General features: G+C 37.5%; 1 protein-coding gene across 3 annotated transcripts in view; it reads right to left on the reverse strand.

Annotated features, from left to right (window-relative positions):
• Window positions 1-18190, reverse strand: part of trim3a (tripartite motif containing 3a) — a 29290-nt gene extending 11100 nt beyond the window's left edge. The window contains exons 1-3 of one of the 3 annotated variants that reach the window (XM_079608878.1): window positions 18016-18190; window positions 3737-3910; window positions 1175-1415 (exon numbers count right to left, since the gene is read on the reverse strand). In XM_079608878.1, coding sequence (XP_079465004.1) covers window positions 1175-1415; window positions 3737-3882 — 387 coding nt within the window. In that variant the 5' untranslated portion in view covers window positions 3883-3910; window positions 18016-18190. Of the gene's footprint in view, window positions 1-1174; window positions 1416-3736; window positions 3911-4765; window positions 4829-12146; window positions 12168-18015 lie in introns of those variants that run through there. The other 2 variants (XM_079608876.1, XM_079608877.1) reach the window with 2 other exon arrangements.
• Between the last annotated feature and the right edge of the window lie 323 nt (window positions 18191-18513).

An 18513-nucleotide genomic window follows, 5' to 3' on the forward strand; every position in this document is an offset into this window, starting at 1 on the left:
GGTGGTAAAATCCTCATCATGTATTTTAATAATTAAATACAGGATGATTCAATTAGTATTTTTCGTAGACCATCATATAGCCTACTGTCTACAGTATTTTTGTGGGTGGAGCTTGGTACCTCTAGGGGGCATGCCCCCCTGAAAGAATTTTGTACATTTTAAAGATAAATTCATTAATCTGGTGCACTTTGAGTCCCACGAATCCGCTGTTAAAAATAAATAATCCACCCGCCGACCGCCCAAACCATATGATATCTGATCATCACATTATTTACAATTATTCAAATTCTCAGTGTTAAGCATGATAATATGGTAAAATATCACACTGAAGTAGGCTGCTTTAAAAAAATTACATTAATTTAAAATAAATGTTATTTTGGCAAAATTAAATTTCCTTAATAGCCTAAACAGAGGCTTTACTCCCTTCAAACTTAAATAGTCAATGTTTCATTACATCACTGTTGGAAAACACTCTTATCAGAATAATTTTTTTAACTTTATAAAGGTTAAACTTTATCCCCTAATTTTATTAAATGTATGCTCCATCTTTAATTTCAAATTGAAACAGCGCAACTTTGTTACTGTCAGTATATTATTATCAACTATAGGCTATCAATCGCCACTTACATTGAATCGGTGATTCCCTAGTTATTTTTTATTTAATTTATTTGATTTTGAAAATTGTTTTAATCAGGGCATTTGTCCGGTTGGGCAAGTTCAATTCTCTTTTCACAAAACACACGTGTCCCGGACAAGTCTAAATGTCGAGCCCTGATATGTTTTCCTTGATTGGTTTTACTTGAAGAAAAACTTGTTGTTGAAAAGGAAAGTAAAAGAGTGACGCACGTTCATTGCGTTTTACCGTGATGAGAGATCTGTGTCTTTATTAAACTCAACACACTATAATGATTTATCTGTCATCCACCCTCGATTGTAACGTTATGTTTTTATTACTTGCCCCGCCGGATTATGATCCGCGCAGCACTATTGGCAAACTATACGGTTTGAGAATGGACACAGGCCGGGAATCCGCAACTTAACCGTCACGGTGGAAAAAGTGTATCTGAGCATGTGACTGTCTGTCCGAGGTTTGTCGAGAGCCGGAGGCGGCACGAAATTTGACGGAGGCGGCCGCCTCATAATTCTCTATGCAGGAAAAGGCCTGGGTGCTTACCTTGCCCTCGTGGTTGGGGCAGGACAGGGGTGGGGCATATGTAGCAGCACTGGCTGAGTCCAGCCCACTGGAGGCCTCGGGACGGGTGCAGTCCTGCTCCCTCTGCAACACCTCCATCAGATTAGTTATGAAGAAATTGTTCTGCAGTGCTGCAACACCCTTTTCTGGCAGGATGGAGGTCTGTCTGCACACTGGGCAGGACAGGGTCAAGGACTGAGGGGGGATGTAGTTCTGGAGGCATCTGTGATGAAAACATAGTGCAAGATGTAAAGATGTCCCTCCACATCAAGTGGATTGTAAAAGAAGATATAACCCAAGATGTGATCAATAGTGGTCTGTATTTTGTCAGTCTCATTACATCCCAGTAATAAATATTTTGACAGGAGGATAGAAAATAAAAGTAGTTAACAGTCATGTGAAGACATATGATCTGTTTATAAAATCTGAGGCTCACATTCCAGGTCAGTGACGGCAGAGGGAATATGGTCATCTCTGTCTTTGCTTTTACAGGGCGGTTTCTAAACATGATGTCATACGACAGGCATTCTAAACCAAAATCCAGCATCTGGGTCGTTGCTTTCTTGCAATTCTGGAAGCCCAGGAAGAGCATTAAATCAAACTGTACATGTTCACTGGCATGGTGGATCTGAGTGGGGTTAGGGTATTTCAATTAATTCTCTATAGGAGCTGAGCGGCAGACCTGCACACAGAGAAGTGTGCGGTTTACAACAGAGTGACGAGAGTGTGGAAATCTTGGGAAATCTTGAACTTTATGCAAATGAGTGGTGAAAAACTATGGGCGGCAGCCAATCACTGTGAGGTGAAGGCAGTGACGTCTGTCACAACGTTTTAAATTTTGCCTAAATTAGATTGTCAAACAATTTACTATATTAAATTCAATAATAAACTTAATTTTAAATGGAGTTTGCATGCTTTCAAAGTTGCTATAGACTGGCAGGATTAACAAAAGTGTATTAAATTGACGCTGAATGTGTACTTTGGCAAATAAAGAAATAAAGTTTGTTTAATATTTTAGTACTACTTTTAAATTTAATAAATATTATTTTGTAAAATTCTCAATGTGGCTAGACTGTTGTGGGATTAAAAAAAATATATATTTTGACATTTATATGTGTACTTGGACAATCCAGAAAAAAAAAAGGTATTATTATTATTATTTAAAGCTGCAGTCCGTAACTTTTGGCGCTCTAGCGGTTAATAAACAGAACTGCATGCATCTTGTGGAAGAACATTGTAGCCGGAGCTACTTCTCTCTGTTTATGTCTATTGCGAGTCAAGCGGGTACTGTGATACTCCGCAGTGGTACGACCCGAACCAGTCTAAAATAGTCTGAATATAAACACTTAATATACAGTAGGTGTACCGTAGTGATTCAGGATAAGACAAAAACGAGAATGAATTCATAATGTATATGTTTATTATTTACATTTTTTAAATATTGAACACAAAAAAAGTTACAGACTGCAGCTTTAATTGAATATATAATATTGTTTGTACAATTATTGTAAATATTGTTTCAGTGTGGCTAGACTGGTAGGTTTTAATTATGTGTATTAAATTGATACTCTGGCAATTCAGAAATAAAGTTTGTTTAACATCACGAATTAACAAGGCTAAACCTAGAACCATTGATGCATGGCAATGTTTTTCTTCCAATATATTGGACTATATAAAGGAATGACTATATAAAGGTGTTTTTTTATATTATATATTTTTTATTCGTTTTTTTATATATTTTTTATTTTATTTTATTTTTTATCTCCCTCTCTCATATTGTTAAATTATGGATAATATGTCTGTTGCTCCCCCTTCCCTGTCTGTTTGTTTGAATTTATGTTATTTCTAAAGACAATAAAAAGTTGATCACATTTTATTCAAATGTAATAAATATGATATTATTTTACAAAATGTTCAGTATGGCTAAGCTGAGGCAGAATTAAGAAGTGTATTAAATTGACATTGTATGTACCATCCAGCAATTGAGAAATTATGTTTATTTTATAAAAGAAAAATGTTTTTAAAATATAATTTTGAATATAGCTACTTAAAAACTTAAACTAAAGACTAACGGCATCTGGATGAGGCCTCATTTAACAGAACTATCCAAATGATCCGATTCATTAAGATGAATAAAATTCCCAAACGTTTCATAAGAGAGAGAATGGACAGCAAGCATGTTTCATTATTACCTCAGTTCGCTCGGCTAAAATACAATATTACAAAAACAAAACATTTTGATGTACATCGTGATTTGCTGGAGAATATTTGTCATGCTACTAAAATGTAGTTAAATGTAGTGTGTTTTTTTGTTCTGGTTTAAAGTAGCTACTACCCAACACTGGATCATCTTGAAGACAACTAGATTGCTGTGATTTTACAGACACACCCCCAAACCCACAGACCTCTTGTGTTTTGGGCGGTATTGAGCGCATTTCTTCCACACAAGTGAACACAGACAGTCTTTAGCATTTTCTGACAGTCGCATTCAGGCTATTCAATCATTCATGCACGAGGCACTTTTATTGTGATGTGTCAGTTTACCTCTCGCAGAAGGTGTGCAGGCAGGGCAGGACTTTGGGGTTGTGGTAGTGCTCCAGACAGATGCTGCACACCAGGAACTGCTTGTCTATTTGACGCACCACCGGGCTGGTGCTGCCGCTTTCCCGCTTAGCCATCGTGAGAGGCATTCAAATGAAGAGACAGAGGCCTCTCAGACTATAAGAGAGAGAGAAAGAGAGAGAACTTTAATCTTTGAATACTGCTGTAGATATGCATATTTCATCTCTACAATCCCATGTTTATGCAAGGACCAATAAAAATCTTGCATAAACTCAAACTGTCATTTCATGCAAAATCACACAATAAAGGTTTGTATGCATGGCAAGGTTTTAAGGTAGTACAATTAAACATGATCTGGAATCAAATCACACCTAAATACTATGAAATAATATTTTACAATATTGAAATGCAATTTTACAAAATAACAATAATGCACAGTACAAACATTCTAGTAATATTTACATTGATTTTGGGTTACATATTTTATCTAAAATATGCCCTCCAGTAATTAAAATGTAATCATTCATATTATGTAGTTTCATATTTTTGCAGTTAAAAATCTGGGTCCAGAACTAGGGGAAAACAAAATATAACAGGAATTTGAAAAGTCCTTACACCACTGGGTCAGTGAGATTTTTTTTTAATGATTACTTCAGCAATGACTAATTAAAAAGATCACAAGTAAAATTAAAGATTATATTGTTACAAAATATTCATATTTCAAATAAATGCTGTTATTTTAAACTTTACTATTCATCAAAAATCCCCACAAAAATGTTCATGGTTTCCATGAAAATATTAAGCAGTACAACTGTTTTTAACATTGATAATACTAATACGAAAGGTTTCTTAAGCCACAAATCTGCATATATGAACTCAACTTTGCCATCACATGAATAAATAGAAAACAGTTATTGTAAAAAACTGAATAAGCTTAACAAAAATAAGCAGCCTTGGTGAGCATAAAAGACTACATTACTACTCAAAAACATTAAAAAAAATCTTACCGACCCCAAACTTTTGAATGATGGTATGTATAATAAGAAAATCTGGTAGTTTTAATAAAAACCAACCCCTGGACATAAAAGTGTCCATAGAAATGAACAGCTTGACGTGTCTGAAAGCAGGAGCTTTGGCCATCAGCTATATCCATGACACACATCCATGTGAACATCTGTCTGCTCAGATAGAAAACAGATTAACCCTGTTCTCTCCGTCAACTAACAACATGTTATTGTTCAGAATAAATGAATGTGGACAACAGAGCAGCAGTTTATCATTCACAAACAAATGTGAAATCCCATGATACCCAAAACATAACAGCCTTTCTGTTATTGAGAGAGATATGTCTGTCTGTCTGTTTTTGTAAGCAAATGGTATTGTTTGCTGTTTCAACATCCACGTGCTTCCTTGTCTGCCGCGATTTTCCACCTCTGACCCACGTCTGATTCCCTGTTGTTGGTTTTAGGATTAGAGTGCCTCGTTGTTACTCATGTCAAATCAAATAAGGTCTGTATTCTGTAGCTAACATTAGTGCAGTGTGAAGAATGAACACACCAGCAGCTGTGAGAAGACAGGAAAACTGCAGACTCATCCCTCACATCCCGGGATTAGAAACCTCCCTATTCCATCATGACTAACCTGTAACGTCAAGACGTTCTATGCTTCTAGTGTAATCTTTCATTTCCAGCTAGTGGAAAAGCAGCAGACTGCAGTGCCCCGGAGCTGCGGCAATATTCTGTTCTCTTTATGCTCCCTAAAGTGGTTTTAGACTTTAATAAAACACACACACACACACACACACACACACACACACACACTTGAAATATTATCTATATGAGCACCACACCTTTCATTTCTGTCTCATCGCAGGAGGAAGGAAAAAATGGAAGTCTCTAAAAGGCACTTCCTAAAAATCCTCCCAGTTCCTGCATCCGTTCACACAGAGACACAGAGAGAGAGAGAGAGAGAGAGAGAGAGAGAGAGAGAGAGAGAGAGAGAGAGAGAGAGAGAGAGAGAGAGAGAGAGAGAGAGAGAGAGAGAGAGAGAGAGAGAGAGAGAGAGAGAGAGAGAGAGAGAGAGAGAGAGAGAGAGAGAGAGAGAGAGAGAGAGAGAGAGAGAGAGAGAGAGAGAGAGAGAGAGAGAGAGACAAAGAGAGAGCGAGAAAGATCAACTAGTCATTGCTAGCCACTGGGATAAATGTAAAGACGAGAAAGATTTCCAAAATATTACAGCACAGATAAAACCCTGGTGAAATTTTGTTAACAATAAATGTGTTTGTTTCAGTTGAAAACTTCTGTTTGTTGTTTTAAAAAAAAAAAAAGGGTCTCGAGACACGCTTTTGAGATGTGATGCAATAATGAAAAGAACAGAAATATCTAAACAGCAGAATAGAAAGGTACAATTGAATGCAAAATTATGTCAGCCTCTAATTCCGTTATGATCAATAGAAAATTTACACAAACATCATTTTTCAATAGGGGTGTAAAAGGTCTGACATTGTTGGTGATTTATTTGGTTTGATTCATTCGGACATTTAACTCATCCACTGAGTTGATTGCAGCGGTTTCTCACATTGAAATAATACTTTTTAAGACAGCTCTTTCTTGCACATGCAGCTTGTGAGTGACTCTGTACTGAGTGCAGGTAAAGTCAAAATATGATTATTATATTCATATATCCAATCCATAACAGTAAGTAATCCATAACACAATAACAAAAAGAGTACCACAATATGGGGACAGTTATGCTCTGGTAAAGCATGGCGCTGGGTTCAATTCCTATGATGTATGAACTTATAAACATAATACCCAGAATGCAATGTAAGTCGCTTTGGGAAAAAAGTGTTTGCCAAATGCATAGATGTAAATGTGACGGGGGGGGGGGGGGGGGACTTATGAAACATTAGAAATGTACTTATGGGGAAGTACTTATGAAACATTAGAAATGCCCTTGCTTTTCAATAAAAGGTTTTGTGATTAAGGCTTTATCTATAATGATTTGACAAATTTTCTATAGAAAGTAGGCATGTTTACTAGAAATAACAACAATTAAGACAGAATGAGTGACAAAAGAAGTGAAACCAAAAATATTCCTCCGGATTGATTGTCAGAACTAATAGTCAGGGAGAGACTCTACAACTGGTAAAATCATATTTTTTGCAAGCTGTTTTATTGATTAAAATCGAGAATTTCCCAGCACATGGTGGACAGTTTGCAAATATATAATATAATTTAGTGATAGCAAATATGATGCACAAAAATAGCTGAAATACCATGTGCAACTGTTTAATCAATTCGCCCCAGTGTTTAGCTACTGCACATGGGCGTTAATTTCCATATACACACACAAAACACTAGAAAGATTATCCATGGTCATGAAAAACACACCAGACAGAGCAGTGGATTTTCTCAAGCAGACCTCATTGTTTGGTTTCCTGCACGCTCTAGCCAAGCCCAGTAACCAAGAAACCCCAGCGCAGCCCCCCTCGCTGTCCCGCCCCACCCCCTTCATCATAAGCCCTGAATGAGAGCAGCTGAACGCTGACATCACAGCTGCCCTTCCCTCCTTCTTTGACCGCTTCTCGCTGTCTCTTCCTCTCTCTTCATGCTCTCGAGATTATTATGCTTACTCTAAAGCCCGGTAGAAATTTTAAAAGCCTTAAGCTGTAGCATTTCAGAGTCTGTGTCGGTCATTACAGTCCATTTACTGTGCGCAGACTTGAGAAAAAGTGCCATTATTGAACTGTAAACATGTTACTTTTTGTACCTTATGGTCACTGAGATATTAGCCTTGTGAAAGTTAATCCCAGTCTCACCATGTTTCAACATGAGGATGGGTAGATAATGACAAAATTTGTCTTAACTAGCATTTACTGGAGATAAGAGCAGACCAAAGTCAGTCACAATTCATCTGAAGTCCACTCCAAACCACTGATCGTCCAAAATGCAAAAGGTACACTATGTAACTTTTGGCCCTCTAGCAGTTAAAACAAATCTGCATGCATTTTGTGGAAGAACATTGTTTTGGTTGTGCTTCGGCTGTGCGTGACTGTGCAGATGAATATGGTTATCGTACTGTGCTCTCATTAAGAGTTTATAAATAGGCTTAAGAGATATAACCAGTTTAGATCGAAAGGATCAAGCTGACTAGTTGAAGTCCTTGAAACTAAATTCCAGGCCCAGAGCTACAACAACCATAATAAGGGGCTTTCGCACCGGAGGAACCTTTTCTTAATTCCTAGAACTATTGGCATAAGTACCCGGATGTCGGCGTGTTCGCGCACTGCAGGAACTAGGAACGATTTTAGTTTTAGGAACTCTTTTGGTAGAACTAATTTAGCTCCTACTTCAGAGTAGGGTCTAAACTAGCACTAGGAACTATCTGTGACGTTAGTGTACACGGATTGGCCGAATGCACGCGAAACACCAGCAGCCGCCATTTTAAAAAGCTTTGTAAACACACAGATTATAGACTATATATTTACTCCAGAAACTAACTCTACAAACATGTAAAACAGAGATAGATGGGCCTCTTAACCTTTACGCTGAGGAGAAAATCCAAAGCAACTTTGAGGGGACCAAGCTAAACATGATCATTTATTTCTGCTCTAGCAACACTGGACATCAACCGCACACGGCATACGCTAATAACTTTTCATATACTATCTACTTTCTATGTATAACAGTTCTATCTAATAACGTGTTAGACAGATTGTAAACTAATGAACACGGAGAATGCGAGCACTGTTTATTTGCTCAGGATCAGTCATTCTCAGCATACCTTTAAGTACATGTACTATTAAAGTCCCTGTAAAGTCAAAATTAAGTATGTGTGTTGAGTTTGTCACACCACAGAAAAATGTGTTATTAGCCAAATAACACCCAGCCAAATTCGAATGATAAAAAATCTGGCAAGTACATAAAATAAGCTATCAAAATAATAGTACTGACAGTAACTCGCGATTGAGCGGCAAACTGATGTGAATGTGCTCTATTGTTAGGGAAGGGGCCAGCGTCAGTGCCTCCAGTGCGTCATCAAGTAGGGGCGGGGCCAGGAGCTCAGTGCCTCCAGTGCGTCATCGAGCCACCGTTTTAGCCCCGCCCAAAAAATCCAGAACACAGCAATGGTGAAAAACTGTTTAACGGTCTAACTCCACAATTCAGTGCTTCACAGTTCACAGTCTTTGTAATATGTTTCAGCAATAGGCTACATTTCAAACATTTATAATGTGTTTAGATTTTTTTTTAGAATTGCCTTTACAGGGACTTTAAGACACTGTTTAAAGGAGAACTCCAGTCAATTTTAACATTGAGCTCAATTTTTAGTAAATTTGGAGTGCTGTCAATACAGAGAACAACGGCAAAAATCTGTGTTGCCTACACCGTGTCATCCTCTTTTTAAAATTTGCACCCTATTGACTTGAATGGGACAACATTTTTAAACCTGCTTCATTACAAGTGCCCAGCCATGTTGAGTGATTCCTTCAGAGTGAACACGGTGAATCTGACTGCATTAGATGTGAAAGATATTAATAAAAATGATGTTAATTCAACAAGCTCACATACCTGTATTTACTTCCTGTTTTCGGTCGAAGTCCACAGTAGTCGACTGTCGAGTTCACGCGCGTGATCATAGGTAACTAAGCAACAGTGGAGACTCAGACTGTCAGCTGTCAGCCGAAGACGGTGCTGTGTGGTGTTTTGAGAATATCAGCTCTGATGGATATTTGTAAAAAAAATCATCTTAGTTACCTATGATCACGCGCGTGAACTCGACAGTCGACTACTGTGGATTTCGACCGAAAACAGGAAGTAAATAGGTATGTGCGCTTGTTGAATTAACATCATTTTTTATTAATATCTTTCACATCTAATGCAGTCAGATTCACCGTGTTCACTCTGAAGGAATCACTCAACATGGCTGGGCACTTGTAATGACACATCAAGGATGTTAAGAGGATAAAAGCAGGTTTAAATCTTGCCCCATTCAAGTCAATAGGGTGCAAATGATTTTTGTCGTTGTTCTCTGTATTGACAGCACTCCAAATTTACTAAAAATGGAGTTCTCCTTTAAGTTAATAATGTTGCTTAGCATGTGAAATATAAACTTGTGTCAATAAGCCATATAATGCGATACTCTCTTCTAATCCTTCTCACACTGTGTTAATAGCTTAATGACCCCCCGCAGCCAAAATCACCATGAACAGTCTGGATCAGATACTCTGAAAACTGTACATTCACACCCTCACAAATCCAGTCTGAACAAAACAAAAAAATGAGTTAAAGGTGGGGTATGTGATTTGCAAAACGGCTGGCAGATTTTGAAAATACACAACTCAAATGGTCCTACCTTCTTTCCTTTGACTCCACCCATTCAAAGAACATGGACATGGATGGGGGGAGGGGGGGATGGTACGACCAATTGATTGACGCAGTAACTGTCCAATGATTCTAGGTGGTCTTGGAAATGATTGGCTGGAGTTTTTCGAGTCCTGCCCGTTCCACAGATGATTAAATTGCTTAATTTTTATTTCAGTGCTTCTAACTCAGTGGCTGTAAGTGGGTTAGGAATAGGATTTTAAGTGATTTTGAAAAAATGGCCAAAAAAGAGAATTACATACCCCACCTTTAAGTGTGAATTTCCACAATAAATTTTATATTATTAATATTATGAAATTATGTTCGGGTTCGGGTCGGGCTCGGTCACATCAGCGTGATAAGGCATTGAACATTTTAAATTTAAAACAGCTTATTATGTAGGTAGCCAATGTGCCTAAAGCTTTCACTTGATGCAAACTTTGATTAAAATACATGTAAAATATTACCATAACATCTGTCTTCCTGTGTGCGGACATTTGTTTATGTAGCCGTGACAATGAGCGCGCTGATGCGCTCATCCTGTTGACATTCCGATTGCCTTCCTACAGTTGCTTAATAAAAGCGGGCTTTCCACACAAACAAACGTACAATTGTCATTAGTATGAGAAAAAAAATGGGATTTTAACTGCCGGTCTCGGGTCGGGCTTGGACATAAATATCTTTATGCCTGTCGGGCTCGGGTCGGGTTCGGTTACTGCTCTGTCGGACGCGGGCCGGCCGGGCTCGGACAGAAAAATTCGGCCCGATCCGCACTCTAATTACTACGGATATGACGTGTTATTAACAACACCAACGTCATCTATGCAGCCAACACTAGCCGCGTTTCCATTAGCCTACCCTTCAAATTGAGTACATTTAAATTGCGATTTGAAAATGCATTTTCGCAAAAACTCTTGTATCACAAAGTTTTCATGCTTGCCTGAAACTGTCCCATGTCTTTAAAATGCCAAAGTGCAGTGCATGCCCTTCATGCACACTAAACCCACACTATCTCCGCTTCGGAGCGGTATTAGAGGCTAAGTGTATCCCATCATGCATTATGTTAGGGAACTCATGTGCCCCGAAATCGAGGAAAACATTCCACTGTAATTTAAAAAAAATACATATAATTTGGTAGAAAAAAACAAAGTGTTACACATTTTATTGGTGCAAAGATGAGTATGGTATGTGTACGCCTATTTTGTACAACATTTGCAACTGTTTTTATCACTTAATTAAAAGCACCACAATTTTAAATTTGTGTCTTCTGTTAGTTACATAGCAACTACTGAACAGACATGTATACGTTTATTTAAAAATGCAATGTACTGAAAATATAATAAATAAAAGCTCTGTAAACACCAATTTTTTTTTTTGCAAGACTGTAAGTGTGTCCCATCAAGTAATCAAAAGTTATACTTGCTGTCTTTACACTTACTTGAACAATTGGGCCAAATAGAGGAAATATGTCATGCAAGTGCAAAAACCGCAAGTGTGGGTATTTGGACAAGGCATGCGTCTCCTTCGATTAAAAATAATGGCTAGTGCGGTGACTGGGATATACGTAAACCTACTAACATCCGTTGACATGATTTTTGGAATGACTTATCGCGAGAGGAAAAAATTAAATTTCAGTCACATAACATTGGTTAATCGAAACGCCGTCATTTCACAATCATCAAAAAGTCATTTTACAATTTAGACATTTAGAAAATATCTCAAAAGTTTTGCGCAAATCTGTAATGAAAACACGGCTACTGACCTATTTTTCCCGACACATTCATAATCATTAAGTTACTTTTCCCAGTGCTTTGCGAATAAAGAAAAAAAAGAGACTGCAACCGGGCCCATGCGAAAACAAGGATAATACTGGAAGGGCATTAGGCTAAATGTAGTCACGCAATGCTGATGTTGTTAACATTAACAATTTGAGAACAAAGTATAATTTGCACCGTTTGACGTGATATGATAAGCGATTTACTGCACTGCTTTCTTTCCCTTAGTTGGTCAGAACAAAAGTGGATGTTTCTTACTTGTTCAGATGCCATTTTTCTGGTAAAAATTCTTATGTTGGTCATACTTCCAAAAAGTATACGGTAATCTGTGATTCCGAATGACAGTATCCACATTCTAAATAGAAACATAGAATAGAAACATTCTAAATAACATACAATTTTATTTGAAATGGAAATATTTTGTAACATTATAAATGTCTTTACTGTCACTTTTGATTAATGTAATGCATCCTTGCTAAATAAAAGTAGGCTATTAATTTCTTTCAAAACAAAATCTTACTGACCCCAAACCTTTGAACGGTATAGCTACTGAATATCAACTATATCCTAGGTTTACAGTGGCAGAGATAGTTCATAACACACAGGCTGTTACAACAAAGTTGTACTGCACACAGTAAACTAAACCTTAACCTCAAACTACACAAATATATCTTTCAATGTCCCAGATAGCTGCAGAATAATGAGGACCAACACAACGAATATTGCAAGTACAGCTCTAGAGTATCTTCTACAGCAGACAGCACTGACCTCACCATACAGTGATTTACGATTTCCTGCTGAATGAATCTCAATTACCGGTATAGTATATGCATTCTGTGCAAGCATAAATATTCAACAGCAGCGACAATGTGTAGTCATTGTGAAATACTCATCATTTCAAAGTGGCTATGTGGCTTAGGATAAAATCTAAATAAATTAAAATATACAGGTTTTGTATAATGCAACATCTCCACAGGCTAATATAAAAAATAATTTGCACAACATAATAAAGGTGGATATATGCCTAAACTTAATATCATGGTTTTAAGCATTAGGTTTAAAGGGCATTTAACATATTTCTTTCTTAAAGCCCAATTCTAAGATCTTTTCTCAGCAGGGATGGCGTTTAATCGGATTGTAACGCTGACTTACATTCCACACACACACACACACAAAAAAAAAACAGTCTGGGTCTAATCTGCTTGGGACAGAGACCGCCACCTAAATAATAGAATGTCCGTTTAGGAGCCGAGTAGATAGTCCAAGACTGCATAATTTCCATAAATTCACTTTCTGGCAATTAGTCAACATTAGCGAAGCCGCTCAGCAAGACAGCATGCGACTCTTTCCATTACCTGTGTCTAATTGACGGATATTGCACGCAGCAGGCAATAAGCAATTTACCGCAGGACTGCTGAAAACAATTACAAAAGACCCTCGACACCAGGTCGTAACGTAAGAGTGTGCTTTCAGAAAAGATAACCGCGTGTTTAGACTTTTAAGAAACATCTAAAGACCCAAAAGGAAGCAGTTACATGGATTTATTCCATATAACTGGGTTGATTTGGCATGCTGAGAGTTGCGTAAGCGGCATGTGCAGTGTTGTGTCTGGGGGGATGCCATGAGTCACAGAGCACTAACAGAAGTGATGCATCTGTGGTTCTTTATCCTTATATGTCTGGTTTGAACTGCAGCCGTGGGCCGGTACAGTAGTCACTTCCCGTTACTTTCTGACACTGTTTGTACATCCATGAATAATTAACAAATTCAAACATCTTCAAATTCAAAACAGACGCTGACTATGGATTTGCATTGTGTGATATATTTCACAGTTGGACTGTGAGCAATGATCTTGCATAGTTTTATTGTTCTCTCTGTTTAAGTTTAAAGTTCAAGGCCTAGTTTTTAACATTTGAGCGTGTAATTCCACTGCTTAAAGGCATAGCTGAACAGTTGAACAGATTTGATGTCCTTATGGAGAATGTTTAAAGAATCTTTTCACAGCTTTCTTCCATACACAACAGTTCACAGTGTCCATGTCTGTCAAGCTGAAAAAAGGGCAAAAGGGCACCGCATAAAAGTGGTCCACGTGACTCATGTACTATATTTCAAGTCTTCCATCAAAAGCCATATGATAACTCAAGAGTAGCATCATTGAGTTGAACACAAGAATTGCATACGTTCCATTTGAAAATCAATTGTTGATCCAGTTCACAAATTGGACTGAAGAGAAAAAAACACGGGGGTGTTGTTGGGGGGGATGTATGAAGATTCTTCAAAACTATATTTTTATCATGGCATGTGACATGAGTAAATATAGTGACTAAACTAAGAGTATTTGTCACATTAATCAAGAAAGACTACTAGAGAAAGCTGGTGTGAAAAAAAATGCATTCAAATGCAAGAGAGTGTAAGAGGTAGTAACACAATCCATTTCTAATCAGTGTCACATAAACACTGAGTGGCTTTTTCTGACAATGATGATGTGTCAGCACATCATACAGCTCTTTTGGTTTCACCATCAGATGAACTAACAGTCATGGACCATGGAAACAGAGGAGGTTGATATCATCAACTCTGATCTTTATCCACACACAACCAAGAGTGGATCTCATCACAAACGAGACACAGACGAGTTCATGAATGTCTTATCACAGCTGATCCTGAACAACCCAAACAATGCTGTTATGAGGCATGGGGCTGTCCTGCTGCTGTCCATTGAGAGATGCTTGGCTCTGTCCTGACTGTTCAGCCTGATGAAAGCCTTGTCTGCTGTAACACACAGCTCCATGTGTCTTTAAAACCAGATGGATGAATCTGTCCATTACTTCCTATCAGTTACCCTATATCACTTACCCAAGGATTATTCAACGCCACATTGACTCATTAGTACACTGTAACAGACAGAAGGATGAAAACGAAGCCATTTGTCTTTGTGACATAAGATGCTGAGGCAAAGGCAAATTGCTGCAGAACAAGTTAAGCCACATTTTCCAAAGCAGTCATTAGTCACACTATGTAAACTTGTGTTACTGTCCACCAGCAGTGTGGTGTGGTCATCTGGACAGTGGGCACTCTCAGTGCATCTGCAGTAGTCTAGTATAATGAAATATTATTAAATATTATTATTTGCTTATTTTCCATTTAATATAATATTGCGTGATACATTAAAAATGTATTATTTTTTTTGTTTACTGACATTTACACCTTTCAACTAAATTGGTGATTTGTAATAGGATATTGAATGAAACATTAAATATGATATCATTTTAATTAAAAACATTTTTTTAAGTATTTGCGAGTAAAAAGAATCGATGTATTATTTGCACAAATTAGGCCTACTTAGTTTACATAACAGTCATTAATTCCAAAGTGAGAACTACACATTTAGAAGTAAACAGTAGGTCAAAATAAATTTGCATTATTGAGGTCACAAATTAATTGTGCATAAATATGAAAGGGACGCGAAATGAAACCATATTAGATTTTTTAACAAATATTTTGTAGTCCAACGACTATTTAGTACTTATTTAGACAAAAAAAAAAAAAAAAAAATGAAACATTAATGAAAAATCAGTCGGATGTAACACGAATACCAGTCAAAACTACCGGTAATTTATTTTGCCTGCAAAAAAAGTTTTTAAATGTCTGTTTACTTTGACTGTATATGGTAAGAAGAAGAAGAGAGACATATCCGATAAAATCAATCTCACACTACCTAGACAAATCTAGTCAGCATGATTGGATTCATTGTGATGCATGAGTTCACTTGTGTGCATCTGTCTGTGTAACAAGTTAGGCCTACATTCTGCAAACACACACACACACACACACACACACACACACACAGAAATACACAAACTGCACATTTCTGCAAGGTCAAAATATTCCACACCACCAGGCGCCGCCCAGCCCCCTGTCAACTCGATGGCAGAATGCAGAGTAAACTGTCACTCACGCGCAGACATGATTCCCGCACATTGATTCACCTGGAACGGGCTGCTGTCTGCCTGTATGCTTTGCTTAACATCAACCTGACAGCATCTGTCCAGCAAGGCCAACGCCAGCTTCACCAAACCTGTACAGACACTAAACATGACATGACAAGCTTCTCCACAGCTATGCTTCTGGTCGGATAAACAGCGATGGTGCATTTTATTTTGTTGCAATTATAACGATCAACGAAAGTAACATGTTATCTACGGGGTTTAACTAGTCTATTATAGTGTAGCATCTCACTATCCAAACTGGCTCAGGATTTGCCAGCATTATAAAGCAAACAACAAAAGGTCACTGAATGTGCATTAACATCCTACTCAGAAAGCAGATTCTCATGATGGTACTGCAGGAAATATTTTTTACATGTCAGTGAAAATAGATAATGCATTATCTGTAGCTGGGTAAAAATGCTGATGTATAGTCTGCACTTTCATCCTTCTTCTCAAACTGATAAAGACAGGAACAGCTGAGCATTTACTGTGCCAAAGCAGGCAACAGCTGTTATATTGAGCAGACGGGCTGGTAAAACTTTCTCAAGACTACTGTTTCTACTTCATTTGACCAGAAACACACTTTATATACAGTAGCCTAGTTGCATAAGAGGGTACAATAAACAAGTGCGCAGGGTTTTGGAAGTCTCGACTCTCCATGTAGTTTAACATTAAACTAGTAGCTCATTGGAAACTGGAATCTTTCTAAACTACTCGTTTGAGGTATCTGGTCTTATTGCATTTGTGAATCAGGAATCAAAGTGTTTCAATTTGGCATTTCCTCTCATCATTTTGTATATTATTGAGGCATATCCATTTATTGCCGCACTTGTCTGACGACTGTGTAGTGAACAAGAAGTCTTTCAGTATATGGACTACAAATCAATGTGATTGACTAGAGAAAGCATTAAATATCATCATTTTAATTGCTGCATAACAGAACATGCCAACCTGTGCAGTGTGCAGCATAATTATATCGCCTTTGTCACCAACAAACCTGTCTATTTTAAAACAAACCCACTTATGTCTTGAACTTCAGACCAAACATGTCTTTAACTCATATTAATAAACTGCAAATATAGTAAATTAACTGATGCATGGAACACTAATAGGGCTTCTCTAGTGAAATGTATGTCATGCATGAGCACTTGTGTATGATGGAGGAAATTGCAAAAAAACAATACACAAAACTAAAGCCATTAAGACAGACTGTTGAGGGAACAAAAATGCTGCTGAGACAATGGTCATTTACATACAGTAAGACTTCACCTGATTTCTCAGTAGAATTTGTAGTAAATTGTACTAATGACTAGAAATAGGTTACACCAAAAGGAAAAATTATTTTCCAATTTCCCTTGCGGAAACATTCAACTTTGTCATAATAGGCTTGTGTCAACAATATTATTATTATTATGACTGAATAAAATAAGCAAAATGCATAATGTGTTTTTATTGTTGTCCAGTGATTATGTAGGCTAGTTCCCATTCCCATTGTGTAAGAATAATAATTAGGCCTATAATAACAATAATTGATCATTAAAAACAAGTTTTAGTTTTACAATGTTATGGGGCACTTAAAACATTAAAATAATCAGAATTAGTCATAGAAAAAACTATATTGTCAATCTCTACTAAACACATCCAGTGTGATGTATTATGCATCACTAAAGGCATATACAGCACCTAATTTGGATGATTCATCAGAAGGCCTTTATAAACTTTACAAAAGATGTGCTTTCTTGAAAGACAAGATGCCCCAAAGCCTAAGGACACTAGCTATAAAAGGTGCTAATAATATGTGATGGGATGACAATTATTCTACATGCACAAAACAATGGAATATGAAAACAATCAATTACTGTACAACTCGTTGACCTAACGCACAGCCCCATGACATAAAGGGGAATCTACATCCTGCAGATATTTTAAGACTTCCTCACAATCCTCGGAGATGGTGGACGTTGAAACACTGAACATTTACAAAGAACGGGCTGATTTCAGCAGTCACGCCAAAGAGATGCGTGTCTCCACTCCAGTACATATGTCAATGAATTATTCAGCATGTATCAACGCATTCACCGCAATGACAAAATGAGTCTAATTTGGGAAGAGGCGACGGTAGAAACTAGTAAACTCACGTGAAATTTGGACCGGATTTAGAGAGGAGTCAGCATGAATAACGGGAGAGAGCGTTTTTCATTGTCAATGTCCGATAAATAATCCGGTTTTTTTCGATTTTTATGAAAAACTGCAGTCCTTTTCTCCGAATGGGAGTCGGTAAGGAGGGGACAGTGAACAGAGATTGTGGGCGTGGGCGAATGCAATAGATGCTCGGTCATTGGCCAGCATTGGAATGGGAGGAGCTATGATAGCCAATAAGAGTTAGTGTTTTGGAATATGTAATTATTTAAAATGCATATATGAAAAGGGGCGATTCACTGGTGGTGGGGCTTTTGGTTCAACCCAGTGACTCGAATCTGAATATGACTGAAAAGATTTGCTTTAGGTTGACTGATTTGAATCACGTTAACGTTACATGCCCGTATGTCGACAAGTGTCTGTTTGTGCTATAATTGAAAAACAAATTAACATCAAATTTGCGTGTCTATAAATCTACTAAAAGGTAGTAAAGGGTG

This window comes from Phoxinus phoxinus, assembly GCF_949152265.1.
Source record: "Phoxinus phoxinus genome assembly, chromosome: 4".
Taxonomy (NCBI): domain Eukaryota; kingdom Metazoa; phylum Chordata; class Actinopteri; order Cypriniformes; family Leuciscidae; genus Phoxinus; species Phoxinus phoxinus.